This window comes from Ilyonectria robusta (genome assembly GCF_021365365.1).
Source record: "Ilyonectria robusta strain PMI_751 chromosome Unknown BGZ61scaffold_11, whole genome shotgun sequence".
Classification (NCBI taxonomy): domain Eukaryota; kingdom Fungi; phylum Ascomycota; class Sordariomycetes; order Hypocreales; family Nectriaceae; genus Ilyonectria; species Ilyonectria robusta.
In genome coordinates this window covers 1077803-1090559 of record NW_025764445.1, presented here as the reverse complement: position 1 = coordinate 1090559, position 12757 = coordinate 1077803, and the positions used below count along the sequence as shown (strand labels likewise).

Below are 12757 nucleotides of genomic sequence, written 5' to 3'. Positions count from 1 at the left end.
CGGTTATCACAATTACAATACAGAAGGGATCTTTATCAATCATTTGTTTAATAAAGAAACGTGTTTAACACATATATCAATTCAACCGACGGGCTCATCACGGCTTGGCTACCCCCGACGTTCAGACGTAATAATAAAGTGTTCTACCACCGCAAAGAAGAAGAAGAAAAAATACACATATCCGATCAAAGCCACACACATGTGCTCATAATGCCGAGCACTTACGATACCGGTGTAGCTTTGAGGTAGTTGCAGTTCGGATCGTCAAAGGGGCTCCCGCAGCCGACATCGTTGTCCTTCTCAATAAAGACAGTTGGTAGCGTGAAGTAGCACGTCGGCACTTGGCCCCAGACCATGCTGCCCAGGTCAATATCATCGTTATCGCCGCCGTTGAGCGCACAGTCAATGTTGGCGCGGTAGTACGGCTCACGATCGCCGAGCCCGTACGAGGCCATCTTGTCGTAGATGTCTGCTTCCACCTCGACCCAGTCGTTGATGCGATTGTTGTTCGGGTTGTTTCTCATGATGTAGAAGCAGTACTCTTCGCCAGCCTTCAGCTCCAGCCACTGGCGGCCAGGGGCATAGCCGCAGTCCTCGCGCGAGAGATAGCCGTCGCGCTTGTCGGCGACGAGGTGCAGCCTGGCAGCCTTCATGACGTCGTTGGCCACCTTCTTCTGGATGTTGTTGCTGATGGACGCGATTGCAACGCGGACGGCCTCTTCGTCATCGTCGACGAGGAACCAGCCACCGTTGAAGAACTTGGCAATCTTGGTCTCATACGTGTCCCACTTGGGGGCGGGCAGAGAATTGTACTCATCCTGGCTGGTGCCGCCGCCTGTGGCGATCCGGAGGGTATTCTCCAGGGCAGTGGTAGCCTGGTCGAAGGCGTTGGCGAGGGCGCTTGAGATGGAACCTTGGTCGATCTCATCCTGACCCTGGCCGGCGAGACCGGAGAAGATACCACCTAGGATACCGAAGCCCGCTGCGATACCGCCACCCTGATACCAGTTGTGTTAGCCGCCACTGAAATGAAGAAAAATAAGGGTAACGTACAGCTCCCGGAACGAGACCTCCGACGGCGTTACCAATGGTAGAGGCAGCAGCCAGCCAGCCCAGGACATTACCCGGCTCGCCTTCAGACCCATCAAAGTCCGTCACCATCTGTGGGATCCTCAACCCGTTGATGAGAGTCTCTTGGGTGAGTTGGCGACTGAGCTCCTTGAACTTTTCGTGCAGGCCCTTGACGGCCTGGAAGATCCAGTACGAGTTCTTGGCCAGCGGGTAGGTTCCGAACTTGTCGAACTGATCTTCGCAACTCATGCCGTTCATGGGGTTGCAGTCGTTGCCGAGGGCGGCGCAGCCGGCGGCACCAGACTTGCCTGATGTGCCGCCCTGGACTTGGTCCTCCATGTTCTTAACCCACGAGTTCTCATGCTCTGTGTGGTTCGGACGGTCAGCAATCCATTTCTTGGTGGTCTCTTGGTGGTTTACGCAGATGGGTTGAAGAGTAATACTTACCCCACTGGCCCTTGATGAAGAGCTCAAGAGAAACACCCGCCGCCGTCCTTTCCCAAAGGTCGTCAGCACCTTCTGGGGTTCGGAGATCCCAACCCTTGCAGAGTGTCTCCTTGCTGTCCAAGACATCTTGTCGCTTGCTAAAAAGCGGCGATGCGCTTGACGAAGCAGCAAAGGCTAGAAGAGCAGTGGTGGGCCTCATCGTTAGCTGAGGTCTTTGGAAGCAGGGCGGTTAATATAAGGTAGATTAAAGACGAGATCCCAAGGATTAGGTCTCCGGCGCTAAGAGCTTGAGTCGTTTCGTCTTCAAGAAGGCGAAGAGGATTGATGCGGATGTTCAGCAAAAGCTCAGACACAGGAAGCAGAGACAGGACTCTTTATATGTACTACTCCGGCCTGTCGGCCCGTAAGGAGGCCATAATGGTGATGCCTGGTAGTGTAGGCTCGTGATGTGGATATTTTCCTACCTTAGTTTGGCGAGATGAATTTTGAAGTGTCTATGACGATCAGTCCACGAAGGATGGAATTCCCTACTGACTATTACATAGGATAGGCTGCACTAATACACATTAAGCAAAGAATCACGGTAAGCTTAGCTTTAAGGATCTTCTGTGGGGGTGCAGAAGGATTCGGCAGGATTAAGGATCGGGAGGATTATGAACTCCACAGGATTAATAAGGACTCGGCAAGATCGTTCGCTGCCTTTTGCTTCCCTGTCAGTATAAATCCAGCCCCCAAAGCCAGTGCCAAGGCGGCTCGCACGGGGAGGGCATAGCCGCTGGGAAGCGCCAAGAATGCTCCGTAGTCTGTTTTATGTGACATCAAGAATCCCTCCATGTCACCTTGCCCCACAGGAATTTGGCCGTTGATCAACTTTGAATCAAGTTTTCGACACACTCAGTTGCGGCCATCGCTTGGCGCAAACCTGATTAAGAAGTGTGCCTACTCTCAGCCGCAATGCTGACATGAGATGGGACAGGAGAGACACCTGGGGGGATAGGAAGCGACGGTCAGTCGGCTTCAAGCATGTCAAACAGCCTAACCCTCAAGGATCCCATACAATAACATATCTCAGGCGCTTGTAACCGCCGTTCATTTTTCAAATGAATTTCACCGCATGTCCGCAATACCCCGTAGGGCTCGATCTGTACTACGTATTCGACAAAGTGACGGTGGCCCATGATACAGTGGGGAGACTGGTGATTGTAAAATTCACCAGACATATTAGCGTCTTGGCATTTGCAATGCCCCCCCAGATCCTTGTGGGACTTTGGGGCAGTGAAACAGGGATCCCTCGCTATTCTTGATTTATTACATGATGAAACAGCCCTTAGGGCAGTCGATTGGGCGGCCTTCCACTAATTCCGTGATCCTGTCATCATAGCATCACGGGTATGCAAGCACGTTCCTCCCAGGCCCGATGCATGAGTTTATTGGGAATGACAAGGAGAGGAAGCGAATATTGAACCTTTTTCCAGTCTAAAGTTGAAAATCAGGCAAGCTGAGATGAGGATTGATCCACACGTCACCAATCACAGCATACAATGCCACCATTTAACAGAGGTCCTTAATTTAGATCGGGACATCGTAAGAGATAGCTGCCTTGTAGCCGTGTCTCTCAATGTGGACTTTCCATGGCATAGGTTGAGCCCATTTTCCTCATCGCAGAGCTTGGATTTGTCTTTGATGTAGGAAAAATAACATACCTACACACGACACCTGCGAATCGCCGAATATCGGACACTGCAATGCTCCTTGTCTCTGGCAACATGTCAACTCGATATGGGGTAACGGTACATCAGTCGTGGGTAGCCCATACATGGGTCTTGAGGACCGCTGGAATGCTCGGTTTAACATCACTCCCTACAATCTTGAACGCTATCTTCGTGACGTGGTTATCTCAGCCATCTCGCTAAATCCAAGCGGTCAGCCGCAATGGACAAACGAGAACGATGTCGAAGCACTTGAAGGAGCCCCAACCTACAAGTTCAAGGAGCTCAGCCCTTTTATCATACAATACGCGCTGTGTCTGGGTGCTACAACGATTATTTACTTTTGGGGGATTCGGGCTCTCTACAAGAATGCATCAGGATGGAATCTATTTTCTTGAAACTGCTTTAACAAGGAATCTCAGCCAAACTTTCATGACACGGCTACGGCGCCGAGGAAGATTGCCTAGCTGGAGAAAATGAGAAGGCAATGATGTTTTATCGAGTTTTTATGCTTGTTTCTCCTCCATCGAGCCCAAAATACACCATTTTCCCCAATTGATAACAGTTTCCTATGCCCGAAGCTATTCAACTCCATTGTATGCTATTGTCTCTGAAGGGAATTATGGGAGAAAACCGTCATGGGTGTAGGGTAAGTTGCGGCTCTGGACGATTAATTACCAGTGACATATTATCTTTGCCCTGGCTTTTATAAAGCATATATTCCGGTACTGTTGTGAACAAGCCGCTTCCTCTTCATAGAAAATATGGATTGTCTGGCTTCTCATAATGGCAAGCAAACTCAGATTATTATTGATGATATCAGTTTTCCATCGAACCGCTCCATAGCAGATGAACTGCACGCACCTCTAATCGTGTTCAACGAAATGTGTAGGACGCGGGACCGGCTTGTTTCGGCCTGATACGGCATTAAATTCACTAGAGTGTGACTCGCTTATCGAAGGGATGCGGAATCTGGGTATTAGAGCGGAATGATGGCAAAGCCCTTCTGCAGGGTTGACTAACATCGCACACGCGATTGCCTTTGCCGCGTCCTACCATTTCCCCGCATCACCAATATCCTCGGCAATGTGGGAACGCCTTTGGACGGTAGATGACCACAACAATTGACCAAATTTACCGAAGTTTTGTGGCTATCGGACGGTATGAGGGTGTGATTGAGTATGCATAAGCCCGGTCCAATGATGGTTGGTCGGAAACGCCAGTCGGAATAGAGAGGATGAGAAAGAGTAGGTCGGAGCAAGTTGCTACGACTTCTTGAGAATGCTGGCAACCAAGCTCGGAAACCCTTTCCGAATACCGCCAATAGAGCCATAATGATCCCAACTCAGACGGTAGCTTCGACATAAAAAGGTAGTATAATGCGACTCCATATCCACGCTCATCTTCATTCTTCTTGACAACACTGACACTCTAGAAATTACCTTAGAACACACATCCCCGCTATTCAATACAAAGCAGTTGTGCCCAAAAAGATGTCCTCAACAACAACTAAAACATATGCAAGCGGGGACCCCCGCCTAGCCATTGTGGACGATGAAGCCGAGCAAGCGCCCAAGTTCGACGACCCCTACGAAGAGCGCAAATACCTCAAGCATCGCCTTGCTCTTGCCTTTCGCGTGTTTTCCAACTTTGGGCTCGCGGAAGGTGTTGCTGGGCATATCACTGTCAGAGATCCGGTCGATTGCAACAGCTTTTGGGTAAATCCTTTTGGTATGTGGCTAGTCCTTGATAGGGTTGCAGATCATGGGAATGTGCTCAGTTATTGCCGAACAAGAAAACACACCCTTCATAATGTTGCGAATCCATATCAGATTAACAAATGGGCGTAGGTATGCATTTCTCGCTCATTCGAGACGAAGACCTCATTCGTGTGGATCATGACGGCAAAGTCGTCGATGGTGGCAAGAACAGGAGGTTAAACTATGGTATGCTCAATCCCATTCACTATTTCATTGGCATCCTTTTGCACTGTCAATAACTCCTCTCCAGCCGCCTACGCCATCCATGCCGAGATCCACAAGGCACGCCCAGACGTGCTATGTGCGGCCCATTCACACAGCACTTATGGACGAGCCTTCAGTGCCACGGGGCGGTCGCTGCAAATGATAACCCAAGACTTTTGTGTCTTCTGGAAAGACCATATTCTGTGGTCCAATTTTGCTGGCCTCGTTCTGGCCCCCGCTGAAGGCAAGGCGATTGCTGCGGCGTTGGGGAATAGGAAGGCAGCGATACTTGGAAATCACGGAATCATGACTCTGGGGCCTACTATTGAAGCCACTGTTGCATGGTTTGTGTTGTTTGAGCGATGTTGTCAGATACAGTTACTCGCCGATGCGAGCGCTGCCGGCTCGGGGCAGCCGCTCGTGACTATTGGTGAAGAGGAGGCTCAATCTACTTGGGAGGCTGTTGGAACAACGGGAAATGGGTATTTCCAGGGATTGCCACTCTTCCAAGTCGCAGAGCGAGAGTTCGGAGAGAGAACGCTACTGGGTAAGGGTTTAAAAGCACTGTAGGTCTTTGTGTGATGGCGGCAAAGTCTGCGCCAAGACGAATGAGGACGTCCATATTTACAACACTGGAATTTGCAACTGAACTCACTGTAAAGATGTCTAGGAATTATGTGAGCTTGGTAAAATTGTAGAAGTTTTGTAATTAATGCAAGCTAGTCTGGGTATGAACAAACACGAAATCATCTCACAAATGAAAAAGTGCCTTCAGGCCGAGAATACGCCGACCCAGCCTCACATCTTCTTGCTGTCACCGTTTCCATATTCCTTCAGAATGGTATCTTCCGCTTGAACCTGTGTAAAACTTGGGGGCGCTTGCTCCTCCGCTGGCGGCTCCATCCACGACTCTGATGTTTGAAGCGCTGGGTCCGGTGCAGACGTCTTTTGAGACTGCCCCTCATCGCTCGGGGTCAAGAGTGTAACCTTTGCCGACCCAGTGATGATGAAATCCTCTTTGGCTATTTCCACACGGATCTGCCAGTTTAGCTTGTGGGTGTGCAGGATGTTGTACGTCTTGAAGGTAGGATACAGCTTTCCACGCGAAATCTCTGGTCCCACCTGTCCCAGGCGACCTTGACCACCAACACGTAGGTTAATCATCTTCCCAATGTCGACTGGCGGCGCTTTATCCGAACATGGAATGTATATTTCGCTCGCAATACCGGCCAGGGCGGGTGGAATATTCAGGTCCAATTCCCCTCTGTCGTCTGCGCAGTGAGGAGCAGAAGTCCCCTCGCACATCACTTCAGTCTGAGCCATAATCGACATCGTAAACTGTCGAAGCCTGACCTTTTGTTCAACACCCTTGAGAACCGCACTAGATTTCTCCCAGTCCGGGATCAATCTGACGAGAAATGGGATGTGATTCGGGTTCTCCAGCTGAATAACAGTCGGGAAATCGACCTCGACATTGAACTTGATGGTAGGCACCTTTTTGGACCCGAAAAGGCGCTTCGTTTTCTGAGAAAACGACAGTTCGACGTCCTCATTTCCCGGTATCAGGCGAAAAGAGGAGAGAGTGCGAGGGGAGCGGAATGGCATCAGTTTGAAGTCCGCGATTGGAGCATTAGGGTCCAAGGTTCTGACGTTCAAAGGTAGCACCGCTTCCTTGACATCTGATGAACCTTGTCCCGCAACGTTCAATTCAGCTCGGAGGAAGTATTCGACAAAGCCCTCTATTGTCGCTCTGAATCCACTATGCTGTTGATGGAAGGTGGATGGCAGGGGACGGGTTGCGACGTCTCCACCGGTGTAGGGCAACCAGCTACACAATTCTGGAACTTTGCCCAAGGTTGTGTGGTCCACGTACTTCGGGAGGGTGATGGTGAAGGGCCAGACCTGCTCGTCGCTTCCATCTGGGAGATGAAGGGGCCCTTGAAAGAGCGTTTGCGTGTGGTCGGCGGTGTTGATCAAGTTGAACCGCCCACGATACGTTTCAACCCCAAGATCTCCGCGACTGAAGTGAATCCTGGACTTCGTTCGTCCATGTAGACGGAGGATGATGGAAGCATCGGGGCTGACGATCTGAGCTTGCCGGTAGACGCACCCAGTGACCGTGTCACCTGGCGCGAATTCAGTCTGACCGCCCTCTAGGCGGATGCCCAACATGGGAGTTGAGTGAACGCTAGTCAACGGCATGATGGATGTAGAATGTGGGCAGCGTCGAACGACTTGGTTGTGAAAGAATGAGTATTTAATTATCTGCGAAACGGCAACGCGGTGACCGTCCTATATAGAGCCAAGGCGGGGAAGAATCGGGCTGTGCTGGTTGAGCTGAGTGTTGTTGGTGATATGGTCAATTGTGCCTCGTTCGAGACCCGTGGCAGTGCAACAGTTCACCTTTCCTTAGCCAGCTAGTGTGATGTCGAATCGTTCCATTGAGACGCCCTGCGCCGCCGCTTGTTGCCTGGTTGGAAATATGCAGTCCGACCAACAGCGTAGCCGACATGTACAGTATTTACTCGCGCACTGAACAGGATTTTAAGGATTGAGTTACAAAATCGGGTTTGATCGGGTTTCGGACAAACAGCAGCAGATCACGAATAAGGATGCTTTGTCAATTTAACCCAAAACCATAGGCTTTTCATTAACGTTGTCTGTCGCGCGCTAAGACACTAGCAATCACATCCTCCTAAAGCGTCTCCTCTTTCGTCCTCCCCTGGCCATTCATCACACACTAGCGATTTCGCCAGTCTTCACCTTCCTCATTCGGTCAGTGCGACCAGGGATGACAGTTGACAAGTCTCCAAGCGGAAGGGTGTAGGGGAAGTCAACAGATAGGAGGATAAGCGAGAGAAAAATGTACCAGCCCAACAATGACACCGCTAAGAACAGCCCAGCCCCAACGTGCTGGTAGGTTGAGGCGGACGGGCTGTGGTGGGAAATGGCGAAGAACCAGGCTGACTGACAGGCAACTATGAATTTTTAGTGTCGCCCCTACTTTAACGCTGGAATAGGGATCACTTACAAGCCGGCACCAGAAGCACAAGGATTCCAAGAAGGGCGACATTGGTGCGAATGCTCGCAATGGCAAAGAAAAAGCAGATGAGAGCCATGGCAAGGAGAAGAAAGGCAAACGTGGCAAAGAAAGCCGGCTCCTGAAGGCCCTGTGCAGGGTCGCTTGTACCGTTCACAGAGTAAAGGCCATATGCGCCATACCCAGGGACAATGGTAGCACCAAAGGACAACCAAAACCCACCAAATATGGAAAATACGGTTGCAGGAAACGTGTTGCCTTTTTCTTGTCAGCGTATGTTGGCAGTATGGGCAAGTTTGGTATCCATCTTACCCAAGATCCATTCGCCAATTCCTCCAAGAATGAGTAGGAGGCCACCTAGATAAAAGTACGATCCTCTACACGATAAAAAATGCCAAAATTAGTCGAGAGCGATTGTTTTCTGCAGTTTTTATTGTTAACTTACACGTTCGCAGCGCCGCCGAATCCACCAGCACCTTGCCAGCCAAGCAACACCATGGAAAGTGGCATAGCACATAGCAAAAGACCACCCAAAGCTTTGAGAAATTCAATTAGCAACGATGGTACATCTACGTAAATGATGAAGCAATACAAACCTATGGGGGTAGGATTTCCAAATGTTTGTCGCAGTTGTCCTTTGACATCGGTCTTCGGGGCAAGGTAAAGCTGCTCAAAGAGCTCGGGCGAGATCGGGATGCTGCTTGAAGTTTGGATCTTGTGCAAGATCTCATTGCGCGTAAATTCATCATTGTCGGACATGTTGAGAAGATTTAATTTGGGAAGAAAAATTAATGTAAGGACCTGAGAATAAGCACCAGGGACTGGTGAAGGGACTGTTAATAACGCAGGCACAATCGTAAGCCGCGGGAACGCTTGAGCTTTATAGATAAAAGATCATACTAGCAATATCAGGCTGGAAATTCCTGCATACGTTTCAAACGAGCAAACAAAATCAACCGTATAGTCGATGATAGGATAGCCGTACAGCCGGAGTTGATGTCAGGCTGCTCGGCTTTGATGCCGATTAGCGCCATATCTAAACATCATGTATGCACCATGACCAAAGATCAAGTAAAATTGAGGTGAGTGAAATAGCCGGCCAATCAATTGCTTGGACGTCATGGATAGACTTTTAATATCGCCTCCACATTAGGTCTTTCTTACACTCTGACTCGCTGGGTGAGAAACAAACTTAATGAGGCTATAACCGGCGGAATTAGTGACATTGCCATGTGGGACTGAGTTTCAGAGGATGCGGGGAAGCCGCGGGACTCCGAGGATCTGGATCTGGGGAACGGCAATTAGACTCGTCGGCTCGCGGTGTCGGATCCGGGAGCGAACTCAAGCAATCTACTCTACCGCAGATCTCTGCTTCCGAGTGTGGACATCTGCTTACGCCCTTAGTCTGCTGGCTCCAGTCTTGGGCGGGAGAGTAGGCCTTTCCTCCAAGACTTAGATGTAACGCAGGAGCACGATTCCGTCAGACGTTCAAGGTCTGTGGTGAGAATTCTTCAAATCTGCTATGCGTCTGCGTCGGAAATGGGGTTGGCGTGGCCACCTGCGTCATTGACCGTAGCAACCGAAATACAGTGCAAGTGGGTGAGTCGGGAGATATTATCTCACTTGATTCGCTTCGACGAAACACGTAATTAAAATCTCACTCTATAGACATTTCGCGCATTCTGTAGAAGCCTGGGTAGGCATGATGCTACCGAGATGGCCTTCATCAGCACACCGCTTACGACGAGGTCGTCCAAAGCCAGAGCATTCTCGCCTTTATCTCTTAACGTCGAACGTCTTCCATGAGCAAATCGGTGGCAAAACCCATCTCCATCTCACCGGGTGGCATCATACATGATAACAATACGTGAATAATACCGGGGCATTGACAGGATAATGCTAATATTTCTCCTTTACCTTGGTAAACCTATGGAACCTGCAGATCGGGCCGAGAGGTCATAGAGATCCGAGGCTGTGGACTTCCGGGACCGCCCGCTGAGTGCCCTCCGATTCGGGACTGCTGATTAGGTTTCGGTTAGGTGTTAGTGGTTGAATCTAGAGAAAATCACCACTCAACTGCCCTCCTTCCAAACCAAGGTAAGCCCAGACATTCGTTATGGCCGCTTATCTGCTACACATTAGCTATTGAGATGACGCCTGGACAGACACAGATGACGGAAGCTGGTGGATTCCACTAATGCATGCTAGCAGTTTGAGAAGTTGATTAGACAAATAAAAAATACGTTTTGATCGTAGCTCGGGGAGCGGAGCGGAGCGGACTTCAGTCACCAAGGTCCGAGGCCTTCACGATACCGATCCTTGATTCGCTGGTCTGAACGGCATGGGCTTACGCCGCCAAATGCTCCAAACACCACCGACGATCATACTCTGCCGGAGTAGAAGATGAAGCTCACTGGACCGGTCACAAAGGTATAGGTTAGAGCTTGTAGCTAAATGCGTAGACCGACCAGAAACCCCGCACCGCGGTAGAATTTAAAACCATCTCTCAACTCCCCCAATTCATGCGCAACTTTCCAAAAATACTCCTTCGTTCCTCCTCGACCTTCCACTGTTCCTCAATCTTCCCGCAGAGCACAATGGTATTCGGTATCGGCGCCAATATCGGGCTCTGACAAGTCTCCTTTGCTCTGAGGACCGGGCTTGAGGTAGCAATCACCCGGAGCACCACCTGCCTTTGCGTTGGCAATAACGGACCAGTAAGGGATAAAGCTGACGGCTTCACAGGTGGTGCGATTCGTTTCCGGGTAGCTGTTCCAGGCAGTACAGGCCTCCATGCAACCATTGAAATCCCCAGCGAAGAGTGAAAATAGTGGCGTGTTCGGAGTGTCGCGGTGGCAGTACATGGTATAAGAGGTCTTGTCATAGACTAAATAAGAGTTGTTAGCAGCTGTGGGTATGTTCACTTTCATGGAACATACATTTCGATGTGTACATCTTGCCAGTAGTCGTCTCATCGTCACCTGAGCAGCCATTGGTAATGTTCGAATAACCTGTTGCAGTGGCAGCAGCGGAAGAGGATGTGGACGTAGACGTAGACGAAAGGCCGGATGAAGCGGAAGAAGAGCTACAGGTAGTGGTGGCTGCTCCTAAAATCGAATAATAGGAGGAGCTCAATGCTTCCAGTTTCAAGTTCGCATCATTATAGTTGTTCGAGGCGATTCCATTTCCTGCCGCCAACCCAATCACGACAATACTGAGCACAGCAATAATCACCGACAGGGCAAGAACCAGCAGAGAGCACCCACAGATACCCTTTTTCGTTTCGTTCTTTTCTTTCTTCTCGGGCTCGATCGTCAGAGGTTGAATGCTAGTAGCGTCCGCCTTTACCTCTAGCTGCAGTTCTCGATAGCTACCGTATGCGTTCGGATAAACAGGAGTCGGGTTATAGTTTGGCGGACTCGAGTAGCCTGAGTACTTTTCAGCTTTGAATACTGGTGATTGTCCGCCAGTCGCCTGTTGCATCCCAGGGGTATAAACCTCGGGGGCAGCCGACAAAGGAGCCACCTCAGGCGCGTCGTCATACTGTCAAGACGATGCCATTAGCCTCTTTGAGAGTTGTCGGACGGGAGCCCATCCATAATTCACGATGGGGAAACTTACATTGATAGCCATATTCTGCATGCAGTGACCGGTCGAGGAGAAAACTGTCGTGGGACAAGTATGGGCCAAGCCGGAGATCTTAAACGACCGAGACGGTGAAGCTGTCTGCCGGATCAGGCATCACAATCGACGGCCCAGTCCGTCCGAAATGAGGGTTAAAATTGGAAACAAAAACCAGCAGCAATGGTCGGCAAGGGGAGTCTGCTGAAGGGCGTATCCAATCATGCTCTCAGCCCTACAGCAAGGTGAAATCTCCGGTCGCATCTACTACGAAGTGCTAGCCCAATTCGCCCAGAATCTCTAACCGCAGCTCCCCTTTTCTTGCTGAATACAACTCTGTTCAATATAATCACACTTCAGCTGGGATATTCATTGGTGGATGGACCTAAATGCCCCCAAAGCCCCTGCATCTGCATCAATTTGGGACTTTGGTCCCTGATGAGAACGACAACGGCGAAGCTGGGTTCGGGCATCTTTCTGGGTCCGTTTAAATGAACGCCGAACGGGGCATTTCTCAGCCCCCACCGCTCGATCGCTCCAATTACCATCGTCTCAATCCTTGCCAGCTACGCCATATGTACTCCAAGCCGCACTCATTATCCCTGTTGGCTCTCGGCCTCCACACCGGATATCGGGTGCGTTAAGAAATGAGCGGCCCCATGAAGGCGCCTTGTGTCGTACGCGCGGCGGCCATGAAGCGAGTACCACCTTTGTCGCCAGGGCCTTCCCTATATTGCTTCCTCTCTCCATCAAGGTCCAACTATGGGACGCAGAGAAGAGGGGCGGTTATGCGGGATAGGCAATGTAGAGTAGGAAAAGGGGAATGAAATCCATGTGTTGGTTCTGCTTTCTTATGCCAACAGTGGGCCCCCGTGATGTTTAGGCTCCGAAGATGAGAAATATTA

At 50.3% G+C, this 12757-nt stretch overlaps 5 protein-coding genes across 5 annotated transcripts; 1 reads left to right on the top strand and 4 right to left on the bottom strand.

Moving 5' to 3' along the window:
* Positions 1–221: 221 nt before the first annotated feature.
* BGZ61DRAFT_353868 (uncharacterized protein) lies at positions 222–1717 on the bottom strand (the record flags this gene model as incomplete). Its single annotated transcript, XM_046240560.1, has 3 exons — positions 222–998; positions 1054–1436; positions 1519–1717. 3 exons carry the CDS (start codon positions 1715–1717, stop codon positions 222–224), a joined length of 1359 nt encoding a protein of 452 aa, XP_046103855.1.
* Positions 1718–4720: 3003 nt separating this feature from the next.
* On the top strand, positions 4721–5761 carry BGZ61DRAFT_533228 (class II aldolase/adducin domain protein; the record flags this gene model as incomplete). Its single annotated transcript, XM_046253974.1, has 3 exons — positions 4721–4958; positions 5078–5173; positions 5238–5761. The coding sequence occupies 3 exons, from the start codon at positions 4721–4723 to the stop codon at positions 5759–5761; spliced, it is 858 nt and encodes a 285-aa protein (XP_046103854.1).
* A 113-nt stretch (positions 5762–5874) lies between these two features.
* On the bottom strand, positions 5875–7484 carry BGZ61DRAFT_453226 (uncharacterized protein). The gene has a single exon (XM_046246051.1). The coding sequence runs from the start codon at positions 7391–7393 to the stop codon at positions 5990–5992; it is 1404 nt and encodes a 467-aa protein (XP_046103853.1). The 5' UTR covers positions 7394–7484; the 3' UTR covers positions 5875–5989.
* A 479-nt stretch (positions 7485–7963) lies between these two features.
* Positions 7964–8954, bottom strand: BGZ61DRAFT_315063 (GPR1/FUN34/yaaH family-domain-containing protein; the record flags this gene model as incomplete). Its single annotated transcript, XM_046238858.1, has 5 exons — positions 7964–8169; positions 8223–8489; positions 8544–8608; positions 8677–8767; positions 8828–8954. Coding segments are annotated over 5 exons (756 nt in total), but the record flags the coding sequence as incomplete, so codon positions are not given.
* Positions 8955–10807: 1853 nt separating this feature from the next.
* BGZ61DRAFT_478770 (uncharacterized protein) lies at positions 10808–11864 on the bottom strand (the record flags this gene model as incomplete). The annotated part of the gene is made up of 3 exons (XM_046249047.1): positions 10808–11118; positions 11171–11774; positions 11853–11864. The coding sequence occupies 3 exons, from the start codon at positions 11862–11864 to the stop codon at positions 10808–10810; spliced, it is 927 nt and encodes a 308-aa protein (XP_046103851.1).
* Positions 11865–12757: the final 893 nt, after the last annotated feature.